Source organism: Archocentrus centrarchus, unplaced genomic scaffold (assembly GCF_007364275.1).
Source record: "Archocentrus centrarchus isolate MPI-CPG fArcCen1 unplaced genomic scaffold, fArcCen1 scaffold_24_ctg1, whole genome shotgun sequence".
Classification (NCBI taxonomy): domain Eukaryota; kingdom Metazoa; phylum Chordata; class Actinopteri; order Cichliformes; family Cichlidae; genus Archocentrus; species Archocentrus centrarchus.
This window is the reverse complement of record NW_022060254.1, coordinates 6,767,421-6,791,654: the sequence shown is the minus strand read 5'-3', so window position 1 is coordinate 6,791,654 and position 24,234 is coordinate 6,767,421. Positions and strand designations below refer to the sequence as shown.

Here is a 24,234-nt window from a genome sequence, read left to right as displayed (position 1 = left end):
ACATGCAGGATCACATTTCTAAAGCCTCCTCTGAAAGGCTCTTGGAAGCAGTTTCAGCAGTGGAGGACAAACAGCTTCAGCAGCTTCAGATGCTGAATCAGTAAAAAGAAACAGCTGTTTCCTTTGTGCCATTTCACATTGGTGCATTTGGTTCCTGGCAGAGTGACAGCGGTGTAAGACAGGAGGAAATGACACAGCCAAGGGAAGAACTCTGTAGTTTGGCTGCTGAACTGAAATGCAGGCTGAGAGCAACCGCTTCTTTTTTTTTTTATATGATTTAAACTTTATTAACCCCCCCCCCCCGCCCCCCCCCCCCAAAAAAAAACTAATAATAATAATAAATAAAAATGAAAACAGCCATAAAAAAAAAAAAATCAGGGAAAGGTAAACCAATTACAGACTAACATGGCTCAGTTTGAATAATAGTTAATTAATGTGAGCATTCCAAAACAAATACCAATTAACTGATACAAAAAAAGGGGTGTGGCCCGAATACATTCAGGTAATGCAACATTGCTGTGTCGTCAAAAACATCAAGTTACATTTAAGCTTGGAGTGTCAATTGTCTTATATATGAAAAATATCAATGCCACTTTCTGTTATATTCCTCCACCTTGTTTAATAATCTATAAGACACTTTCTCAAATACTGCAAGTTGGCCCAAAGAGCTATACCCGTGACTTATAGAGGGAGCAGATGGGTTGTTCCATCACATACTAACATCCTTCTTCCCAACTATTTTATCCAGAGTATCGTGAACTGATAACCAAAATCCCTGCATTACTGGGCATTCCCACAACATACAGTGGTGTGAAAAAGTGTTTGCCCCCTGCCTCATTTCCTGTTTTTTTGCATGTTTGTCACACTTAAGTGTTTCGGAACATCAAACCAATTTAAACAATAGTCAAGGACAACACAAGTAAACACAAAATGCAAGTTGTAAATGAAGGTGTTTATTAGTAAAGGTGAAAAAAAATCCAAACCATCATGGCCCTGTGTGAAAAAGTGATTGCCCCCCTTGTTAAAACATACTATAACTGTGGTTTTTCACACCTGAGTTCAATTTCCCTAGCCACACCTAGGCCTGATTATTGCCACACCTGTTCCCAATCAAGACATCACTTAAATAGGAGCTGCCTGACACAGTAAGGTCCACCAGAAGATCCTTGAAAGCTACACATCATGCCGAGATCCAAAGAAATTCAGGAGCAATTGAGAACGAAAGTAATTGAGATCTATCAGTCTGGAAAGGGTTATAAAGCCATTTCCAAAGCTTTGGGAATCCAGCGAACCACAGTGAGAGCCATTATCCACAAATGGTGAAGACATGGAACAGTGGTGAACCTTCCCAGGAGTGGCCGGCCACCCAAAATTACCCCAAGGGCGCAGCGACGACTCATCCAAGAGGTCACAAAAGACCCCACAACAACGTCCAAAGAACTGCAGGCCTCACTTGTCTCAGTTAAGGTCAGCGTTCATGCCTCCTCCATCAGAAAAAGACTGAGCAAAAATGGCCTGCATGGCAGAGTTCCAAGAAGAAAACCACTGCTGAGCAAAAAGAACATTAAAGCTCGTCTCAATTTTTCCAAAACGCATCTTGATGATCCCCAAGACTTTTGGGACAACATTCTGTGGACCGATGAGACAAAAGTGGAACTCTTTGGAAGGTGTGTGTCCCATTACATCTGGCGTAAAAGGAACACTGCATTTCAGAAAAAGAACATTATACCAACAGTAAAATATGGTGGTGGTAGTGTGATGTTCTGGGGCTGTTTTGCTGCGTCAGGACCTGGAAGACTTGCTGTGATATATGGAACTATGAATTCTGCTGTCTACCAAGAGATCCTGAGGGAGAATGTCAGTCCATCTGTTCCTGTACTCAAGCTTAAACGTACTTGGGTTCTGCAGCAGGACAATATCCTAAACACACCAGCAAGTCCACCACTGAATGGCTGAAGAAAAACAAAATGAAGACTTTGGAGTGGCCTAGCCAAAGTCCTGACCTGAATCCTATTGAGATGTTGTGGTATGACCTTAAAAAGGCCGTTCATGCTCGAAAACCCTCTAATGTAACTGAATTAGGACAATTCTGCAAAGATGAGTGGGCCAAAATTCCTCCAGAACGCTGTAAAAGCCTCATTGCAAGTTATCGCAGACGCTTGGTTGCAGTTGTTGCTGCTAAGGGTGGCCCAACCAGTTATTAGGTTTAGGGGGCAATCACTTTTTCACACAGGGCCATGATGGTTTGGATTTTTTTTCACCTTTACTAATAAACACCTTCATTTACAACTTGCATTTTGTGTTTACTTGTGTTGTCCTTGACTATTGTTTAAATTGGTTTGATGTTCCGAAACACTTAAGTGTGACAAACATGCAAAAAAACAGGAAATGAGGCAGGGGGCAAACACTTTTTCACACCACTGTATGTACAAGTGTCCCAATGTCTTCCTGACATTTCCAACATACAGAGGTGCCTGACAAGCCCACCCTGTGCAACCTGTGTGGTGTCCTGTATATTCTATGTAAAATCTTAAATTGTATTAGCCTTGTTTTTGTTCCCTTGATATTGTCTTCCCATTCTTGAGGATTATATGCCACTTTTCATCTGTAAAATGTAACTTCAAATCTGTTTCCCACAATTTCTTGAGGGACAGGATATTAGAGTCCACAGTTGTCATAAGCAATCTATAGTAAACTGAGGCCTCATGCCCATGTCCAAAAGCCTTTATCATATCTGCCAATACAGCACAGTTTAAAGTAATAACCTTGGAAGATCCAAAGATCTGAACCAATAGATGTCACAGTTGTAAATATTTCCAAAAATCTTGTCTGAGTAAGTTAAATTCTTCAAGCAAAGTTTCAAAAGGTTTTAATGATTTATCATCATATCAGTCACCTAGCTTGCATATCTCTTTTTGAAACCAGGATTTCCAAAAAAAGGGGATTTTGCCTATACAGATTTTCAGGTTATACCATAAGCAAGCTGATTTGTTAAGATATGGGTTAAATTTAAATATCTGGGATTTTTTTTTCCCACAGCTCCTTCATGTGGGAAAAAACGGGATGTGACTGATTATGAGGTGTGAGGTTAATTGATAAACAGGTGGTCAACGGAAGTGGTGAGTTTGCTGTCATCTCAATGGAACCAGAACACCAAGTGCCTCAAAGAAAAAGCATAATGATAATAAAGTAAGCTGGGGAGCCCTGGGCCCCCCTTATCTAAGGGTTGTTGCAATTTTTGTATATTTGATCTAGGCTTTTATTTTATTCTATATTAATAAATTGCACAGCTTATGAAGTTGCTTAAAGTATGTTATAGGAATATGTATCGGTAAGGCCTGTATTAAGTAATTGAATTTAAGAGCACAAATCCTTTTTATAACATTTACCTTCCCCCACATAGTTAGATATAATTGATTCCAGCGTTCTACATCCACCCTCATTTTTTCCAAGAGAGCAACCACTTCTTAATATTTCAGATTTTACTAACTAGCTAGTTTGGATTTTAGAGTTCTTTATTTTAGCTTACTCTGTGTGTTTTACAGTGTATTTAAGTATTAACTGGTTAACTCATTCGTCTTTAGCTGAGCTCCAGTGTTTTGTTCACTCTGGGCTTTATTTCTATTTCACATGAAGGCTTTTTTACCTACAGTGAGGTTTAAACAAAGCTGTGAGGTTTCAGTTTAAACGTACGTTTCTTAAATTAGTTTATAATGTGAAGTGAAACTTTCTGCTCTCTCTGTCAACAGGAAGCAGACAGATGATGTTGCTGTGGTCACAGCATGCTGTGATCATTATACCTTATATATATCTGTGCTGATGGTGAGGTGACAGGAAATACTTTTTATGCTGTTGTTTTGTTTGTGTTGTAAATTTGACCCACTGAGCAGACAGATGTCTGTTGTTACTTCTGGTCACTTCCAGTGTTACACCACAGGACATAAGGTTATTGTTTTGTTTCTTTTTGTTTGTTAATATAAGAATATTGTTGCACACTTGAATTAAAGTCCATAAAACAGTGTGTTTTGTAGTACGCCCATCTTTAATGCTGTAAACACACAGACACAGCACAGTTACTTGCAGCTCACATTCCCTCTGGGTTCACTCTAGGCGTACTGCCTACATGGAGTGGCCCAGCCCTCTTTACCCTCAAACATCAGATAACCAAAAACACAAGAACAATTGTACACAAATCATCACTGCAATTCTCTCAGTTTGCTGTAATCACAGTCAGGTACTCGTACAAGATCATTACCGTGCCCTCAGGCCTCTATCTAAGTCGGCGAGGTGGTGAAGTAGCAGATGCAGCTAATCGTTAGCTCCACGGCCGCTTTACACCATTACTCGCCTCGATCCATAGATATACATTCGGGGATACCACGGCCAACATTCCCACCTTTTACGCAATTTTATGGACAAACATAACAACACAATAAAACTACATTGACTTGTACAGATTTACCTGTAAACACACAGACACAGCACAGTTACTTGCAGCTCACATTCCCTCTGGGTTCACTCTAGGCGTACTGCCTACATGGAGTGGCCCAGCCCTCTTTCCCCTGCGTAACTTGCTCGCCATGAGGATGCTCCCCCTTGTGGCACAGCAGGAGAATAGCTGCTTGCGTCGTACCATGTCTGATGCTGGAACACAGTTTGTTTGTATACAGCCAAGAGACCCAACATCTGTTCTCCTACAACATTTATAATAAAGTCAAATAATTTTGAGGGGGGGGTGGCTTCCTTTACCTACGCTCCCTCACAATATATTTTGACATGAAGAAACTTGCAGACAGGAAAGAGTTAACAAAGAAAATATGAGAGGGTTGAGAGGGTGCTCATTTCTATTCAGTCCAGGATTAATGCAAAGGTGAGGATAATATTTTTGTGTGGCTTAGTGTTGCAGAGTGACCTGGGGCCCCTCCCACAGAGTCATCCATGCTGAGTCATAAAACTGAACTACCACTGAAGAGGATGGGATGAGGCATTGTAACATTTGGATTTAGAAACAGCTGTTAAAAAGATGTATTTTATGTAATAGAACTACAGAGGGCGCAATTCTGTTGTTAAGGCCCATGAAGAAGAAATGTTCTTGTGTTTAGAAGATGTAGAAGAATAAAGATGGTCGATGGAGCAACACGGTACTTTTACTGTGTTGCGGCTGAAAGTTGTCACGCGTAAACTCGGCTCTGTATTGGTCACTCAAACGAAGAGGTTAAATGGAAATTACAGAAGACACAAAGAAACTATAGATTGGCCTCTACAGGCATATATGCTTAAATGTATACATACACTATATTGCCAAAAGTATTGACTCATCCATCCAAATCATTGATTTCAGGTGTATAAACAAACACACACAGACTGCTTCTACACACAGTGAAAGAATGCGTTGCTTTCAGGAGCTCAGTGAATTCCAGCGTGGTACTGTGATAGGATTATACCTGTGCAACAAGCCCAATTCAAAAATTTCCTCACTGTCAGCTGAATTAGAACAAAATGAAAGTGACTGGGAATGTCAGAAAGGTAACGTAAAAATCACAGAGCGGGATCAGCGTATGCTGACTCATTAACGTGCAAAGATTACTAACTTTCTGCAGAAGCAATTTTCACTATGAAATTGATAGTATCTGTCACATTAGAGAAAAAGTATAGTTGTATCCATTAAAAAAACATATAATAACCATATTTTCAATTCAATTTATCTTTATTTATATATATCTCCAAATCACAACAAACAGTTGCATCAAGGAGCATAATATTGAAAGGCAAAGACCCTATAATAATTACAGAGAAAATCTAGCAAAAAAACAAGACCCCCTATGAGCAAGCACTTCGCAACATTTGGAAGGAAATACTCCAGCAGAACCAGGCTCAGGGAGGGGCAGTCATCTGCTGTGACCGGTTGGGGCTGAGGGGAGAGAAACAGAGATTAATAATAACTAATGATTAAAGGGAGGGTGGGCTATAAACAGAGTGAAAAGAGGTGAATGAAAAGAACCCCCAGCAGCCTAGGCCTATAGCAGCATAACTAAGGGAGGGTTCAGGGTCACCTGATCCAGCTCTAACTATAAGCTTGATCATAAAGGAAAGTTTTAAGCCTAATCTTAAAAATAGAGAGGGTGTCTGTCTCCTGAATCCAAGCTGGAAGCTGGTTCCACAGAAGAGGCGCCTGAAAGCTGAAGGCTCTGCCTCCCATTCTACTCTTAAGTATCCTAGGAACCACAAGTAAGCCAGCAGTCTGAGAGCGAAGTGCTCTGTTGGGGTGATATGGGACTATGAGGTCTTTGAGATAAGATGGGGCCTGATTATTCAAGACCTTGTATGTGAGGAGAAGGATTTTAAATTCTATTCTAGATTTAACAGGGAGCCAATGAAGAGAAGCCAATATGGGAGAAATATGCTCTCTCTTTCTAGTCCCTGTCAGTACTCTAGCTGCAGCATTTTGGATCAGCTGAAGGCTTTTCAGGGAGCTTTTAGGACAGCCTGATAATAATGAATTACAATAGTCCACCCTAGAAGTAATAAATGCATGAATTAGCTTTTCAGCATCACTCTGAGAAAGGATGTTTCTAATTTTAGAAATATTGCACAAATTCAAAAAAGTGGTCCTACATATTTGTTTAATATGTGCATTGAAGGACATATCCTGGTCAAAAATGACTCCAAGATTTCTCACAGTGTTACTGGAGGCCAAAGTAATGCCATCCAGAGTAAGTATCTGGTTAGACACCATGTTTCTAAGATTTGTGGGGCCGAGAACAAGAATTTCAGTTTTATCTGAATTTAGAAGCAGGAAATTAGAGGTCATCCAGGCCTTAATGTCTTTAAGACATTCCTGCAGTTTAACTAATTGATGTTTGTCATCTGGCTTCATTGATAGGTAAAGCTGAGTATCATCTGCATAACAATGAAAATTGATGCAGTGCTTTCTAATAATACTGCCTAAGGGAAGCATGTATAATGTAAATAGTGTCTGAAGAAGACTCCCCATTTACATGAATAAATTGGAGTCTATTAGATAAATATGATTCAAACCACTGCAGTGCAGTGCCTTTAATACCTATAGCAAGCTCTAATCTCTGTAATAAAATGTTATGGTCAACAGTATCAAAAGCTGCACTGAGGTCCAACAGGACAAGAACAGAGATGAGTCCACTGTCAGAGGCTCTAAGAAGATCATTTGTAACCTTCACTAATGCTGTTTCTGTACTGTGATGAATTCTGAAACCTGACTGAAACTCTTCAAATAAACCGTTCCTCTGCAGATGATCAGTTAGCTGTTTTACAACTACTCTTTCAAGAATCTTTGAGAGAAAAGGAAGGTTGGAGATTGGCCTATAATTAGCTAAGACAGCTGGGTCAAATGATGGCTTTTTAAGCAGAGGTTTAATTACAGCCACCTTGAAGGTCTGTGGTACATAGCCAACTAATAAAGACAGATTGATCATTTTTAAGACTGAAGCATCAATAATTGGAAAGACTTCTTTGAACAGTCTAGTAGGAATGGGATCTAACAAACATGTTGCTGGTTTGGAGGAAGTAACTATTGAAGTTAACTCTGAAAGATCAACTGGAGCAAAAGAGTCTAGACAAATACCAGCAGTGCTGAAAGCAGCCAAACATGAAGAATAATCTTTGAGATGGTTATGAATAATTTTTTCTCTAATGTCTAAAATTGTATTTGTAAAGAAATCCATGAAGTCACTACTAGTTAAAGTGAAAGGAATACTCGGCTCTACAGAGCTCTGACTCTTTGTCAGCCTGGCTACAGTGCTGAAAACAAACCTGGGGTTGTTCTTATTTTCTTCAATTAATGATGAATAGTAAGATGTCCTAGCTTTACGGAGGGCTTTTTTATAGAGCAAAAAACTCTTTTTCCAGGCTAAATGAGCATCTTCTAATTTAGTGAGACGCCATTCCCTCTCCAGCTTTCGGGTTATCTGCTTTAAGCTGTGTGTTTGTGAATTATACCACAGAGTCAGGCACTTCTGATTTCCTTTTCAGAGGAGCCACAGTATCCAAAGTTATACGCAGTGAGGATGTAAAACTATTGAGGAGATAATCGACCTCACTGGGAGCAGAGTTTAGGTAGCTGCTCTGCACTGTGTTGGCACTGAAGAGCATAACAATGAAGGAATTAGATCCTTAAACTTAGTTACAGCACTTTCAGAAAGACTTCTACTGTAATAAAACTTATTCCCCACTGCTGTGTAATCCATTAAAGTAAATGTAAATGTTACTAAGAAATGATCAGACAGGAGGGGGCTTTCAGGGAATACTGTTAAGTCTTCAGTTTCTATGCTATATGTCAGGACAAGATCCAGAGTATGATTAAAGTGGTGGGTGGGCTCCTTTACATTTTGAGAGAAGCCAATTGAATCTAACAATAGATTAAATGCAGTGTTGAGGCTGTCATTCTCAGCATCTACATGGATGTTAAAATCACCCACTATAATTATTTTATCTGAACTGAGCACTAAATCAGATAAAAAGTCTGAGAAATCAGACAGAAACTCTGAGTAAGGACCAGGTGGACGATAGATAATAACAAATAAAACAGGTTTTTGAGTTTTGTCTGTTTTGTCTTAAACTAAGCATTCTGACAGTTAGCTCTTTTTGGAGAGCCCCCTTTACTGATGTTGGTTCCTGTAATGTAGGAGGTCAGAGGGCAGACTCTGTGGGGTTTAGTGGTGACAGCTGTGAGGAACCTGCAGTGAAGAGTCTGAGAGTGAAGTGGAGCATCTGCCTCTGCTGTGAGTCTACTTCATGTTAATTCACATCTGTCTGATCACTTTCTCTGAAATCTCTCATTCCTCCATATTTGATTGATCTGATTGAACAGGAACCAATCAATGCAGTCTGAATGTTTCTCTTTAGTCATGATTGATCATCATTTGACCTCTGATCAGTTTGTCCTTCAGTTTCAGGCCTGTTTCTGCTGACTGCTGCAGGTGAGCTGATGTTTCTACACCTGTGTGACCTCACGATGACCTCTGACCTTAGAATAGAATACAATGGCTTTATATGTGACATAAATATCACAGTAAACAATACACCTCTGAAGGAATCCAAGTATAAATATATGTGTATGATATGGGTATAGATATGTGTTGGATATTAGCAACAGTAGCAGTACTTTGACACTCTGCACAGAGTCAGGAGCATAGAATCAGGTAGGGACACATAATCACTGATAATGGTGATTGAACCCTGTGCTCTGCACCCCTACCAATGTTAATACCAAACCTGCACCCTTACACAGAGTTATAAACATGAGTATTGCACAGTGTTGTAACCATGGAGATGGTATTGCTCATGATAGAGACACTGACAGAGTAAATGACCAGGTCAGAGGTCATTTAGTGCACTAATGGATCAAGATTAGAAACTGTTTCTTAGCCTGGATGTGCAAACAGGTGATGTGCTGGGTGAGAGGGCTCATTGAGAGTGACCTCTGACCTTCAGTGACCTCTGTCCTCCTCTTGCAGGTGTGTGTGTGCTGCTGCTGTCTGCTCTGACAGGTGAGATAATGGAAGGTGGAAAACCATGTGACACCTGAAGAGTTTGTTCTGTTTACTAATGCTGATGTGTTTCAGTCTGAAAGGGCGGTGACACGGTGGTGTAGTGGTTGAACTGTTCCCTGGTTTGATCCCCGGCTGGTTCTTTCTGTGTTTTCATGTTCTCCTTGTCTGTGTGGGTTCTCTCCAGTTTCTCCCACTCCCACCCTCAGTCCAAAAACCTTCATATTAGGTTAACTCAGGGATCCTCAAATCCAGGCTTTGAGGTCCGGTGTCCTGCAGGTTTTAGATGTGTCTCTACTTCAACACACCTGAGTCAAATATAGAAGTCATTAGCAGGACTCTGGAGAACTTGACTGCATACTGAGGAGGTAATTCAGCCATTTGATTCAGGTGTGTTGGATCAGGGACACATCTAAAATGACACCGGCTCTTGAGGCCTAGATGTGAGGATCCCTGAGTTAACTGCTGACTCTAACTTATCTGTGGATATAAAGGACTGGAAGTGTTCAGCTTGTAGTTTAAAGGATGGTCATTGAGGCTGGAGGAGCTCCATGTAAATGCCAGTTAAGACCAGCTGTGAAGTAAAGCGGTCAATCATTGGCTGGTTATTCACATCACTTCCTGTTGGCTCTTCATTGCTCTCCAGTCTTGTTTCAGCTCCTTCAGTTTTTCTCTACATCACTTCAGTGTGATGTTGATGAACTGAGGAAACTGCTGTGTTTGACTGAAACGACAGATTCAGGAAATGCTGAGTCTGTAATTCAGGACGTTTAACAGAACCGGATCAAATGCTGCTGATTACACTTATCCAACAGTTATATTTAACATAAATGAAAATTGAATTCATGGTAGCACGGTGGTGCAGTGGTTAGCACTGCTGCCTCACAGTTAGAATAACATCTGGAAGGCCTGAGTTCGATTCCACCTCTCCCTCTCTCTGTGTGGAGTTTGCATGTTCTCCCCGTGCTTGCGTGGGTTTCCGCCGGGTATTCCGGTTTCCTCCCACATTCCAAAGACATTCACTTACTGGGGCTAGGTTATTGGCTACACTAAATTGCCCATTGGTTTGAATGAGAGTGTGAGTGTGAAAGGTTGTTTGTCTCTCTGTGTTGGCCCTGTGACAGGCTGGCGACCTGTTCAGGGTGTACCCTGCCTCTTGCCCTATGACAGGCCTGAGTCAGAGGTCACAGGGGTCATGATGAAGGTTACTAACTGTCTCTGTTACGCCTCAGGCTCTCACTGGTGCTCATATTAAAGAAGCATTTCATGGTTTTGTTTCTCTCTGAGTGCTGCCTATTCCAGTCAGAGATATAATCAGATAAACAGGTGATAGAGATCTGAAAATAATATAATATAGCAGATAATCACAACTACAACCAGAGAGCAATGCTGGAGGAAAATCAGTATTTCTTGTACATCATGAGTTAATATCTTTTCCAGCTCGGTCCTTCTGTTGGTAATGTGACATGGTAATCTGAACTTTGAACTTCACTGCCATCACTCCACATCCTAAATTGTAAAAAACTGTAATGCCATATATACACTGCTCAAAAAAATAAAGGAACACTTAAACAACACAATATAACTCCAAGTAAATCAAACTTCTGTGAAATCAAACTGTCCACTAAGGAAGCAACACTGATTAACAATCAATTTCACATGCTGTTGTGCAAATGGAATAGACAACAGGTGGAAATTATTGGCAATTAGTAAGACACACTCAATAAAGGAGTGGTTCTGCAGGTGGGGACCACAGACCACTTCTCAGTATCTATGCTTTCTGGCTGATGTTTTGGTCACTTTTGAATGTTGGTGGTGCTTTCACACTCGTGGTAGCATGAGACGGACTCTACAACCCACACAAGTGGCTCAGGTAGTGCAGCTCATCCAGGATGGCACATCAATGCTAGCTGTGGCAAGAAGGTTTGCTGTGTCTGTCAGCGTAGTGTCCAGAGGCTGGAGGCGCTACCAGGAGACAGGCCAGTACACCAGAAGACGTGGAGGAGGCCGTAGGAGGGCAACAACCCAGCAGCAGGACCGCTATCTCCACCTTTGTGCAAGGAGAAACAAGAGGAGCACTGCCAGAGCTCTGCAAAATGACCTCCAGCAGGCCACAAATGTGCATGTGTCTGCACAAACGGTTAGAAACCGACTCCATGAGGGTGGTATGAGGGCCCGACGTCCACAGATGGGGGTTGTGCTCACAGCCCAACACCGTGCAGGACGCTTGGCAAATTGGCAGTACACCAGGATTGGCAAATTCACCACTGGCGCCCTGTGCTCTTCACAGATGAAAGCAGGTTCACACTGAGCACATGTAACAGACGTGACAGAGTCTGGAGACACCGTGGAGAGTGATCTGCTCCCTGCAACATCCTTCAGCATGACCGGTTTGGCAGTGGGTCAGTAATGGTGTGGGGTGGCATTTCTTTGGAGGGCCGCACAGCCCTCCGTGTGCTCGCCAAAGGTAGCATGACTGCCATTAGGTACCAAGATGAGATCCTCAGACCCCTTGTGAGACCATATGCTGGTGCGGTTGGCCCTGGGTTCCTCCTAATGCAGAACAATGCTAGACCTCATGTGGCTGGAGTGTGTCAGCAGTTCCTGCAGGATGAAGGCATTGAAGCTATGGACTGGCCCGCCCGTTCCCCAGACCTGAATCCGATTGAGCACATCTGGGACATCATGTCTTGCTCCATCCACCAACGTCACGTTGCACCACAGACTGTCCAGGAGTTGGCAGATGCTTTAGTCCAGGTCTGGGAGGAGATCTTTCAGGTGACCATCCGCCACCTCATCAGGAGCATGCCCAGGCGTTGTACAGAGGTCATACAGGTACATGGAGGCCACACACAATACTGAGCTTCATTTTGACTTGTTTTAAGGACATTACATCAGAGTATACCTCTATGGGCGGTCTTTTGCCCTCCAAAATCAGGTCCTCTACCAGAAGCCTGGGAGCTTGAGGGTCCTGCGCAGTATCTTAACTGTTCCCAGTATTGTGCTCTTCCAGCTGGCTACATTATGATTCCTGTGTGGTGTGGAAGATGATGTGCCTGGCCGTATTGTCAATGGAGGACACACACATTCGGCTTATTGACACTGGGGTTTCTCCGAATTGGACCTGGAGATACCTGGCTTGTCGTTACAATTCAGGAAGTCTGGGCAGCTGTCTGGCCTTGGTAAGGTTGCTTATGACGGGAATGCAGGAAGGTACAGACTCAAAATCAGACTCTGTATATCTGGAGCGTATTCGGAGATCTTGGAGATGTACAGTATGTATCTGTTTCTGCACGGTGAAGGAATGAACCAAGAAGATTTGGATGAATTGGATTTTTTTCACCACAGAGAGATGCCAGAAAGACCGAAGGCTGTCAACAAATTAATCAGTACAGACTGTACCAAAACAAGTCGTAGAATCAGGAATTTGGCTCCCTGGTGGCATTGGACTGCCGCTTATCAAATTGTCTCCTGAATGTTTTGTAAATAGATGCTCTACACCCCCGCTGTCCTGTCTTCTTCTGACCTGTGTTGTATTGATCTCCCTGACCAGAGGTGGCAAAAGTACTGACATTCTGTACTTAAGTAGAAGTACAAGTACTTATGTTAAAAAATACTTTAGTAAAAGTCAAAGTACTGGTTCAACTTCTCTACTTAAGTAAAAGTAAAAAAGTACAGGCTCTGAAATGTACTCAAAGTAAGAAAGTAAAAGTAGTTCTTTGGAGGATGTTTCTACCTGCTATTTTTGTGTAAAACAAACTGAACCTCATTATATATTATTGTAATAATATAAAATAGTACATGAGAATACAAATGTTATTCCAATTTAAATTTTAATTCTAATGAATGCACTCAGCTTGAATCTGTTATGTAGGACACAAACTGTGAAAGGGAATTTAAACACAGCTCTGTTCTCTGTGTCCTCCATAGTAGAGGGTAACTGTGCCTCCACCTAAACACCAACATGAGGATACTCAGGGGTTACAGTGGGATTCAGAAGGTGGAGGAACCCTAAGATCAGCTGTAGTGGCTCTGCATGGGGAGAAGAATCACAGCTTTCTATTGTGAGCTGCAGTAAATGATGTTGGTGTGCAGGCTGTGATCAGCTGACCTGCTGCTGCTGCTCTGAGGTTTACTGCTCTGTGTGGATGGACTGAATTCACAAAGATGTAACCCAGTATTTCACAGCTATCTGAGCTGATCTCCATCCCCTACACTGACAGCATACAGGCTGCATAAATGTTGGACTCAGTGAATGAATCTCAGCATCAGCAGCTTTGATTCAAACTCATCTCTGCTGCACTGATGTAACCTGTAACTCTGACCATGAACACAAACACTGTGCTCCAGTCCAACACAGAGCTTTACTGTAAATACAGTACAACAAGCTAACCTAAACTGCAGTATTTTCATAGAATCTTTGAATTACACAACGTCAGCATACTTCAGTTTGTTTTCAGTCCTTACCTTTAAATCTAACCTCTCTTCTTCCTCTCCTGTCCTCTTTCTCCATCTCTGAGTGAACTTCTCTCTCTTTGCTCTCCCTGAAATACAGCAGCTCTTCTTTTAGCTAGCAGACACACTGTGTAACAAACTGCACACACTTTGTGTGTTTGCTGATATTTGTTGAGCATTTAGAAACGTTGCATTTACCTGCCACACGTTACTCCCTTCATGCTCGCTCCTCTTCAGTAGCGCTAGCTAAGCTGTTTATGTGCCGCAGCGCAACTTACGGACTCGGTCCGGCCCGCTGTAACCCCTGATTATAGCGCTATAAATGAGACGTTAATTATATGGGTTTGCGTATTTAATCCCTTTGTACGAGATAAGCCCCGGTGATGGAGGATACGCCAGTACGATTGTCTCTTATATGTTATTATTCCTCCGTTTAGGCTCAGATCGTTTGATGTTTGACGGCGCACTGACCGGAAATGCAAACTTCTCTCTGACGTGTTAAAAAGTAACGAGTCTGTTTGAAAATGTAAGAAGCAGAAAGTACAGATACTTGTGTAAAAATGTAGGGAGTAAAAGTAAAAAGTAGTCAGAAAAATAGATACTTAAGTAAAGTACAGATACCTGAAAAATCTACTTAAGTACAGTAACGAAGTATTTGTACTTCGTTACTTCCCACCTCTGTCCCTGACCTAACCACTGATGAACTCTACATCTTATCAGAACTGTTAGCTGAGGAAGGAGTTTGAGTCAGCCCCACAGTAGCCCAACCCGCCCCCCCTCGTCTCCTCTGGCTCCCCTTTCCATCCCTCCCCACCCTAGTGCTCCCGTGCTATATGTTTCTGCTCTATTGCAGAGGTTTTTGTAACCTTATACTGTGTATGTGTGTATGTATACAAAGTATGAGATGATTTTTTTTCCTCACTCATCTCTATATGTTTTCACTGTTGTTTCTGTCTTTTTAATGGCAGCGCCTCCAGAAGGGGGGCAGCATGGCCACAGTTCACCTATCTCCCCATGTTTGTTTGTTTGTCTTCTTGGATGGGTGTTCTGTTAACTGTAATTTCCCCATTGTGGGATCAATAAAGTGTCATCATCATTTTGACCTCGGGTCTTCCAAGTCATACTTAGCACAGATGTTCCTGTATACTGTGCCGGCCAATTGGTTATGGTGTTGCATGTATGCCCTGCCTGCTAGCATCTTGCACCCTGCTGTTATGTACAGGATTGTCTCAGGGGCATCTCTGCACAGCCTGCACCAGGGTTATTATAGTTAACGAAAACGAACGAAATAACGAAAACTGGAATTGAAAAAACATTGTCGTTAACTGAAATAAATAAAAACTACAATTAAAAGGAAGAAACGACAACTAACTAAAACTGAATTGTGAGTTTAAAAAACTAACTAAAACTAACTGAAATTATTGTGGATTGATCATTTTTCCGCTCTCCGAGTTTAAGCTGGGAGCGCCGTCGGGCAGCTGTGTGCATGTGTGTGCACGAGAAAGCGGCAGAGTCGCTCTGAACCCGGTCGGTTCAGAGCGGGTCCACGCTGCCGCAACGCTGTGATGAACCTGTTCAGTTCTTGTGCGTTTCCGTCTACTTTATCAGTGAGAGAATAACAATCAGGAATAATAATCAAAGCATCAGTATAAGGACTCACAACTGTCAGCAAATTCCTGGAGGGAGACTGCTGTCAGAATGGACGTGAGGAAATGAAGGAAGTGGAAAAACAGGGACAAATATGTTTGCAGCCAAAAAACTGAGCACACAGAGCGAGAACCAAAAAAAGTCCCAGCTGGCACCGCAGCACACGACCACAAAGTAATTAACACACACAACACACACAGCTACACAAGCATAAATGCAGACATGATCGAGGTCGGACACTTCTGTAGGTTGTGTACAGAGGCTGCAAAGACCCTGCGATTCTAATCAGAGCATCTAACCAAGCTAGCTCCAAAACAGAAGCAGGTTCGGGTGTTGGAGAACATCAGGATGCAGCTGGATTTGACCTTTGACTCCTTCAAAGAGTTTGTTTTTGTCAAACACCACATGTAGGTGTTGTTAATCTACTGCACTGACACTGGAGTTTATTGGGAGTTTATTGTAGAATTTATTGAGTTTGGGAGTTCATGTTTTTTTTTTGTTTCTCCCTGTTGATGTTCGTGTGTGTCCTAATTATTACACATTTAGCATGTAGTGCTTCTGTCTTGTGAACCGTTGGTTGTTGAATATATTTCTTTATGGTATCTTTTGTTGAGTTTTTATTACACAATAGTCAAATTTGAGCATTGAATCTTGCACCTGACAAAGTATGAAAATACTAAAACTAATACTGAAACTAACGAAACTAAACTAAAACTAAGCATTAAACCAAAAATAAAAATGAGCAAAACCACTCTGAAAACTAATTAAAACTAACTGAATTAGAGAAACAAAAGTAAAAACTAACTAAAACTAAACGATAATGTAAAATCCAAAACTATTATAACCCTGGCCTGCACTTGGGTTCTTGCCTGGTGTGGTAGACCCCAGCCTCTACTGATCTTGTACTACGAGCTTGCTCTTGTGCTGCCATGATTAGTGCCTCTGTGCTGTCTGTCAGTCCAGCCTTGTCCAGCCATTGGTAGGATTTCTCTGTCAGACACTTCTTCTATCTGCCGGTGGTACATGCTGTGCAGCGGTTCGTCCTTCCATGATGGTTCCTGTTCTTCATCCTCCTCTTCTTTCTCGGGTTTCTGCTGCCTGAGGTACTCACTAAGCACATGATCCTTTGTGGCCATGTTCCTGATGTATTCATGGATCTTCGTTGTTTCATCTAGGACAGTGGTTCTCGGCCACCTTCCTTCCGCTTAGCGTACAGTGTCAGGGTGCTTAATTTGGGGTGAAATCCTCCATGCATGGTAAGGAGTTTTCTTGTCACGACATCAGTGGCTTCTATTTCCTCCTTTGGCCAGCTTATTATCCCAGCAGGGTATCTGACCACTGGCAGGGCGTAGTAGGTGTTGATAGCCCGGATCTTGTTCTTCCCATTCAGCTGACTCTTCAGGACTTGCCTTACTCTCTGCAGGTACTTGGAAGTTGCAGTTTTCCTAGCGGCCTCTTCATGGTTCCCATTTGCTTGTGGGATTCCAAGGTACTTTTAGCTGTCCTCAATGTCTGCAATGTTGCCTTCTGGTACTGTAATCCCCTCAGTTCTGACTACTCATCCTCTCTTAGTTACCATCCGACTACATTTCTCGAGCCTGAATGACATTCCGATATCATTGCTGTAGATCGGTGAATTGATATCTCATTCACTCTTAGCATACAGCTTGATGTTATCCATGGAGAGGAGTTGGCTGATGTTTGCTCCATTCTGTAGTCGGTATCCGTAGCCAGTCTTGTTGACGATCTGGCTGAGGGGATTCAGGTCTATGCAGAACAGTACTGGGGACAGGGCATCTCCTTGGTAAATCCCGCACTTGGGATCCCTTTCTGGGCCTCGCTCATGTATTGTGCCCCATGCCTACCCATCTTAGCTGCTATGATGCCTGACAGGAGTTTCCATGTTTTACTGAGGCAGGTTATGGGCCGGTAGCTGGATGGGACTGGTCCCTTCTGGGGGTCCTTGGGGATCAGGACCATCCGGCCCTCAGTCAGCCATTCTGAGTGTGTCTTAGAACATCCAGTTTATTTTCCTGGGTTCTGTTTCTCTGTTATACGTCTTCAGGTGGTTAGCCAAGGCTGTGAGTCTTTGCTTGCCAGTCTCTAAGGCCTCAGGTATGGACAGCCTGTTGTACTTCTTAGGCACTGCTTTCTTCATCTCACCTTTCTGCAACTCTGAGAGCTGGCTAACTTCCCTCCTTGCTGCCTTGATCTTAGCCTCTAGTCATCGTTTCCATGGATGGTACTGCTCCTTATTGCTGTTCATCTTATCCACGGGTTTCTGGAAGAGCACACGTAGGCTGCCATGACAGGCTGCTACTTCCACTGTTCGGTTTTATACTTATACTGTTACCTAAAGTTACAGCCAGAGTTAATGACAATATTCGGTTACTTTGTGCTGTAACAGGCAGCTTTATTAGTTGGAACATGAGCTCGGATTCAACTTGTGCTGTTGTCGGTTGTCACTACATCAGTCTGTACATTTTTTCAAATTATTTTATTCTGTAAATTTGTTCTTTTTCCCCCAAATTATACTACCCAGTTGCAGTTACTATTACTGTATTTTCTCTTTATGTTTTAAGTTTTCCTTTAATGTACAGCCTCTTATTTTTTTACGTTATTTTATTTATAGTGTGACACTACAGCATACAGCCTACACAAAGCTTAAACTGCCTTCATGTAAACACGTAGCAGTTAGCAAGATGACAGCTGTGTGTCTCCTCGATCACAGCTTTCGGCCAGTCCAGTGTTTCTGTTTCAGTGATCTGAACACTCTGATATCCAGATCAGTGATATACCTTCCACAGAATAGCTGCAGCATCACTACATGATTTCCCTAATCCCCGATACAAGTACAGCTGACTGTCTCCACCGCTCTACTTTCCCTTAGCATGACCCATGCTAAGCGTTTAGCTTGGCTGATGCGCTGGCTCGGCTCTACAGCTGCTTTAAGGAAAACAGCGTTGCCTTGTTTGTTAAGCATTACTTTATTGATTTTATTGCTTTGAAGGTAATCTGGTGCTGTTATAATTACGCGATTTCCCCGCCATCAACACCTTCGAAAAAAAAAGGTAACTGATAATGTCAATGTAGCTGACTTTGGGCCATAATTTCATGTCATTTACACAAGTGATGGGTGAGGCACTGTTACCTCGCTGCTTTTTAAAACATCCTTGCAATGTCTCCACCTCCGATGTGGTACCATTTAGGCCAGGTAAAAGAAACTGCAGTGTTAAAATGTTAAACTGAACGGCAAGTGTGTAAGCCCGCAACCGTGAACAACAGCGCAAACGGAAGTAAACAACCGGTTTCCGCTATGAATTATGGGTAGTGGCGCGAAGTCAGGAATACTGTGGATAGCCAAGCATCTCAAGGATCACTGCTGCTCTGGTATACATCAATTGATTGGTTTCAGTGATGGTAGTGGTAGGGATCTTCTAGTAGGTCTTCAGAAAGTACATCACATAGTCTTGGTAGTCGGTGTTGAGGGGTCCAGTTCTCCTTCTTAGCCATGATCTTATCTTTCAGGTCAGCTGCTCTGGTATTCAGTGTACTTGTTGTTATTATAATTGGGGCTTGGTACCCAATCTCGGAGCTTCTATCAGCTGGAATGGCGTAGTGGTAACATGATGGTCTACAAATACGGTCATCTAGTACTAATGTCGAATTTCCTTCTTCACTTATATGAGTTTTTCTGTTGACATCGGTTAAGTGCCAGTGGAAGAGGTTTGAGGAGGACTCTAGTGTACCAGCTACAAAATTGGCTGCCACCAGTTGGGTGGGGTGCCAACTGACACAGTTCTCACTAACTCGTACTATTGCATTATAAAGTTACTTCACTGATGAGCTGGTTTCTCCCCTCAGTTTCCCAGCATGCCTCAGTGGTGGAGGTGTATGAAGGGGAGGAGTCTGTCCTGCTGCTCTGTCAGGTTCCAGTGTTCTCTGATTCAGCAGTGGTGTGGGACCACAGTGACTCGAAGCCCTCAACAGTCCATGTGCGTCTGCAGAGCGGCGATGATCTTAGAAACCAAAGCCAGCGTTACACCAACCGAACATCAATGAGAGCTGACGCTCTGCAGACTGGAGACCTCAGCCTCACTCTGAGGAACCCTACAGGTTCTGACAGTGGAACCTACACCTGCACTGTCCACAGCCATGGACAGGATATGAGCCGCAAAGATATTCAGCTGAAGGTCAAAGGTCAGTGCTTCAGGTTCATCCGTCATGCCACCATAGTACTGACTCAGTCAGAGAAATCTTCATTCTGTCCAACACAGTATGTCAGAAACACCAGGATGTTCAGCTGCATCCAGTCAGAACAGCTGCAGAACACACTGAAAGAGATCAGGAACACAGAGTTCTCCTCCTGACTCCTCCTCCTCTGTGTTTGCTCCTCCTGCAGGTGCTCTTCCTCCTCCTCCTCCTCCTCCCTGTGTGTCTGTGCTCAAGCTCTTCTGCTATCTAGTGGTCTTCTGTCCGTACTGCATCTCTACTGGTCTGCTGCTGTCCATCTGCTGCAGCAGGAAGACACCAAACAGATCAGCCATCTCCATGGAGACGACCCATCAAGGTGGAGGAGGTCAGGAATTGGATGATGAGTATGATGACATCACTGCAGATGTCACCACTGAGCATGACTTCTGAGTACCTGGTTAGGTTTAGGCAGAGTTACTGAGTAAGAGTTTGATGAGCAGGACCTTCACGTGGTTCATGCAGACTTCAGAAAGTTCCTGATAGTTCCTGAACTGGCAGCTGGAATGTGTGAATACAGAGAGACACAGCTCTGATTTTTGAATGATTACTAATCAATAAATGCTTTGATCTCCAACAGTGTTGATACCACAGTCATTGTATGTAGTTTGTATGTTTGTTCATCAGTGAAATACTGAAGGATCAGTGTTAGCTGCAGCATTACCGCCTTTCTTGATGTATTTGAAGCTCATCATCATCAGCGTGCTGCTGATTTTCATGTTTTATTCTTTTAAGATTGTCTGTCAATCAAAATCAGTCACAGCTTAAAATGAATTGTTGTATTTGATGAAACAGAATAAATGAATCATTTTATTCCTGCCAGTTTGTCTTGGCTTCATTTAGAAACAACAGTCTGAGTTACGGATTAAAACAACATCAAATGCATAAATTAATCATATTAATATAACTAAACATTAAAAATTAGAAGCTTGAAGCTCTCGGAGAGATCAGGGTCAGGGAGCTGTCTCACTGCAGCGTCTTCAGGCTGAATCCTCCTGACAGAGTCAGACACATCTGTGCAGGCTTGGACAGGTACATGCATCAGGAGATGAGGTGTGGTTTTATTACCCAACTCAGGAACAAAGGAGACACAAGTTAAACACAACTACAGCACAAACAACAACTCATAACAGGTGGCTCGTGTTGATGCTGATGTGATGAAGCTCAGAGTGTTGATGGAGGTGATGTCAGAGGCAGAGGAGGAAGAGCAGCATCACTTCAGTGCTTTCAGATCTGAGCAGCTAACAGACAGTTTCTGTCCATGGACCCACAACAGCTATGCAAAGAACTCAAACACACAGACACACACCATGAAGACTCCACCTGTCTCTCTGCTTCTCTGTGAATCACACAATCATTCATTATTTGCAGCCTCAGACTCAGAGAGAAAAACACACACAGTGTGATTATCGTCACTCAGCTGACCTCTGACCTCCAACTCTAAGATCATCCACTGCTCAGACTGCTCGAGTGTTTCTGAGCTGCAGGAAAGCAGCAGAGACTCTGCTTGTAGAAACATAAGTGGTGCAGATGAGTCAGGATTGAGTTCCTGTTGTTCTTCTTCTGTCATGAAGTTTCCTGTTGGAGCAGCGATGGTGTCGTGGTGCTCTCTCTCTCTCTCTCTCTCTCTCTCTCTCTCTCTCTGTGTCTCTCTCTCTGCCTCTCTCTCTATGTCTTTCTGTGTCTCTCTCTCTCTGTGTCTCTCGGTCTCTCTCTCTGTCTCTCTCTCTCTCTCTCTCTCTGTCTCTCTCTCTCACTCTCTCTCTGTCTCTCACTCTCTCTCTCTCTCTCTCTCTCTCTCTCTCTCTCTCTGTCTCTCGGTCTGTCTCTCTCTGTGAAGCAAGGATCAAACCCTTATTTGACCAGCAGAGACACACAGAGTGATGTAGAGACATAACAACAGATCGATGCTGACGTGTTCCCACAGTCTGGTCACAAAACATGGACGTAGCTTGAGGTTCAGGGTGGGGCTACACAATGATTGCAGGTACTGTATAAGGGTGTAGTGACCCTCAGTGACCTCTGCTGCTGCTGTCTGCACTGACTGCTTCTGCAGGTGAGTTGGCGTGAAAAGAATCAGTGAGACTCCAACAAGAACACAAACAGCCTTCTGTCTGTTGGCTGCAAGCAGTCACTCGGTCGGACGGTCCTGCTTCCTTTAACCCGTGGCAGACAAAATTATTTCCTGAAAATAAGCTAAGTGCCCAGACATGATTAGTGTTTTGATGGAAATGTGCTTAGTTTGTGAGGTCAACAGATATACTATATTCAACCTATTTTGCATGGAATATTCACCAAATTCAAGCTCCCGCCATCTTGCCAAATCTAGAGAATGGTGAATTTGAATTCTAATGTTATGTTTGGTCAGTTCTAGTTGCCATTTTACACCATAAATATGACTCGTCTGGTGGTATGGCCTTAAATATTGTCGATGTGTGCATTTAAAAAGCTAGCAATATAAACTGCTAATGAGGCTTCAAGAGAACGTGGGGGAGTTTTTTTGTTTTTTTGCATTCCCTCCAAAAACCAGTATGCTAGCTAGCCATTGATCACCAGGTGCTGCACATTGCTGAGGTGCCCTCATGCAGGGCTTAAGATTTCACCACTTTACTTTTGGAGCTCTGCTGTCACTGCATTTAACAAACAGGAGCAGACTCCGCCCTGGGTAGGTCACTGCTATCGTCGCTGCTTGCGCCAGTATTATTTGAACGAAATTTGCAGCCTTACATTTTTAATCAAAATGTTTCAGGCGTCACAAACAAACCCGATTACCTGCCACTACCACAGAGCATGGACAGTTTCATTCACGATGTGCACGTTTGATCTTCAGGCTTTCTTTTCAACAAAAAAATCTCAGCATTAAAGGTAAATACCAACCTTCATGTATTTTGATACACAAATTGAAAATCTAATGCAAATTTTAGGGCTGCAATAATTCTTGGAGTTCTTACAATAATTATTGCATTAATAATTATTGCAATAATTGCAATAATTCTTCCAACACACCTGAGTCAAATGGCTGAATTACCTCCTCAGTATGCAGTCAAGTTAATAATAATGTTTCCTTGTGTATTCCGATACTGATTTCTCTGAGAGTAGACTGTGTGTAGATTTTACCCTTTAGCCCATATACATGTTAAAATGTGTAACTTTATTGTGGCATGCATCTTATGCTTATAGTAGTTGTATGCTAGCCGCTGGCTTGCTGGCCCATTTGTGGAGGGGAATGTAGTGACATGTCCACATATTATTGACCAATGAAGCCACTAGATGGTAGTGTTGTGTTGCATTAAAATGTGAATTTCCTAATGCCTGGAGAACTGTAGTGAATTAGGAGAATTAGGTAGAATAGTACATGTTTGGAACTGTTAGCTCATATTTAACTAGCTGAGGATGATGTTTTCATATTTATCTATGCATTGAGTTCCTTAATGCAAATATTATTTTTTACTGATTCATTTCCAGACCATACAGTCATACATGCCTACTGATGTTACTGTGCTGTTCATATGCTGGAGCATGATTAAAGTACACACCTGCATGTGATGGGCTGCTGAGTGTTCTGATCGACACACCAAGAAGACACCCTTCATAAGATCCACCTATATAGTCTTTTCTGGTAGTGCTATCCAATACTTTGTGTTGCCTGCTGAGAGTCAGTGAACTAGAAAGGGAGAGCAGATTTCTCCCATATTGGCTTCTCTTCATTGGCTCCCTGTTAAATCTAGAATAGAATTTAAAATCCTTCTCCTCACCTACAAGGTCTTGAATAATGGTAAATGGACTAGTTCTTATATAGTGCTTTTCTACTCAGTATGAGCACTCAAAGCGCATATACAACCTGTTTTGCATTCACCCATGCACTCCCATTCATACAAGCACTTCCATTTTTACTAAGCTAAGTGCTTTTTAATTAACTAACATTCACACACATTCATACTCCGACAGAATGGTCGGAGAGCAACTTGGGGTTAAGTATCTTGCCCAAGGATAGATTGGCATGTAGCCTGGATTCGAACCGCTGACCTTCCGATCAGTAGGTGACCTGCTCTACCTACTGAGCTACAGCCACCCCTCTCTCTCAGGAGAGAAAGATCAGGCCCCATCTTATCTCAAAGACCTCATAGTACCATATCACCCCAATAGAGCACTTCTCTCTCAGACTGCTGGATTACTTGTGGTTCCTAGGATACTTAAGAGTAGAATGGGAGGCAGAGCCTTCAGCTTTCAGGCCCCTCTTCTGTGGAACCAGCTCCCAGCTTGGATTCAGGAGACAGACACCCTCTCTATTTTTAAGATTAGGCTTAAAGCTGGATAAAGCTGCTTAGAGCTGGATCAGGTGACCCTGAACCCTTCC

General features: G+C 42.6%; 1 protein-coding gene across 1 annotated transcript in view; it reads left to right on the top strand.

Annotated features, from left to right (window-relative positions):
- Window positions 1-20,270, top strand: part of LOC115775659 (uncharacterized) — a 28,782-nt gene extending 8,512 nt beyond the window's left edge. The window contains exons 6-7 of the mRNA XM_030723130.1: window positions 19,491-19,826; window positions 20,092-20,270. Coding sequence (XP_030578990.1) covers window positions 19,491-19,826; window positions 20,092-20,270 — 515 coding nt within the window. The remainder of the gene's footprint in view (window positions 1-19,490; window positions 19,827-20,091) is intronic.
- Window positions 20,271-24,234: the final 3,964 nt, after the last annotated feature.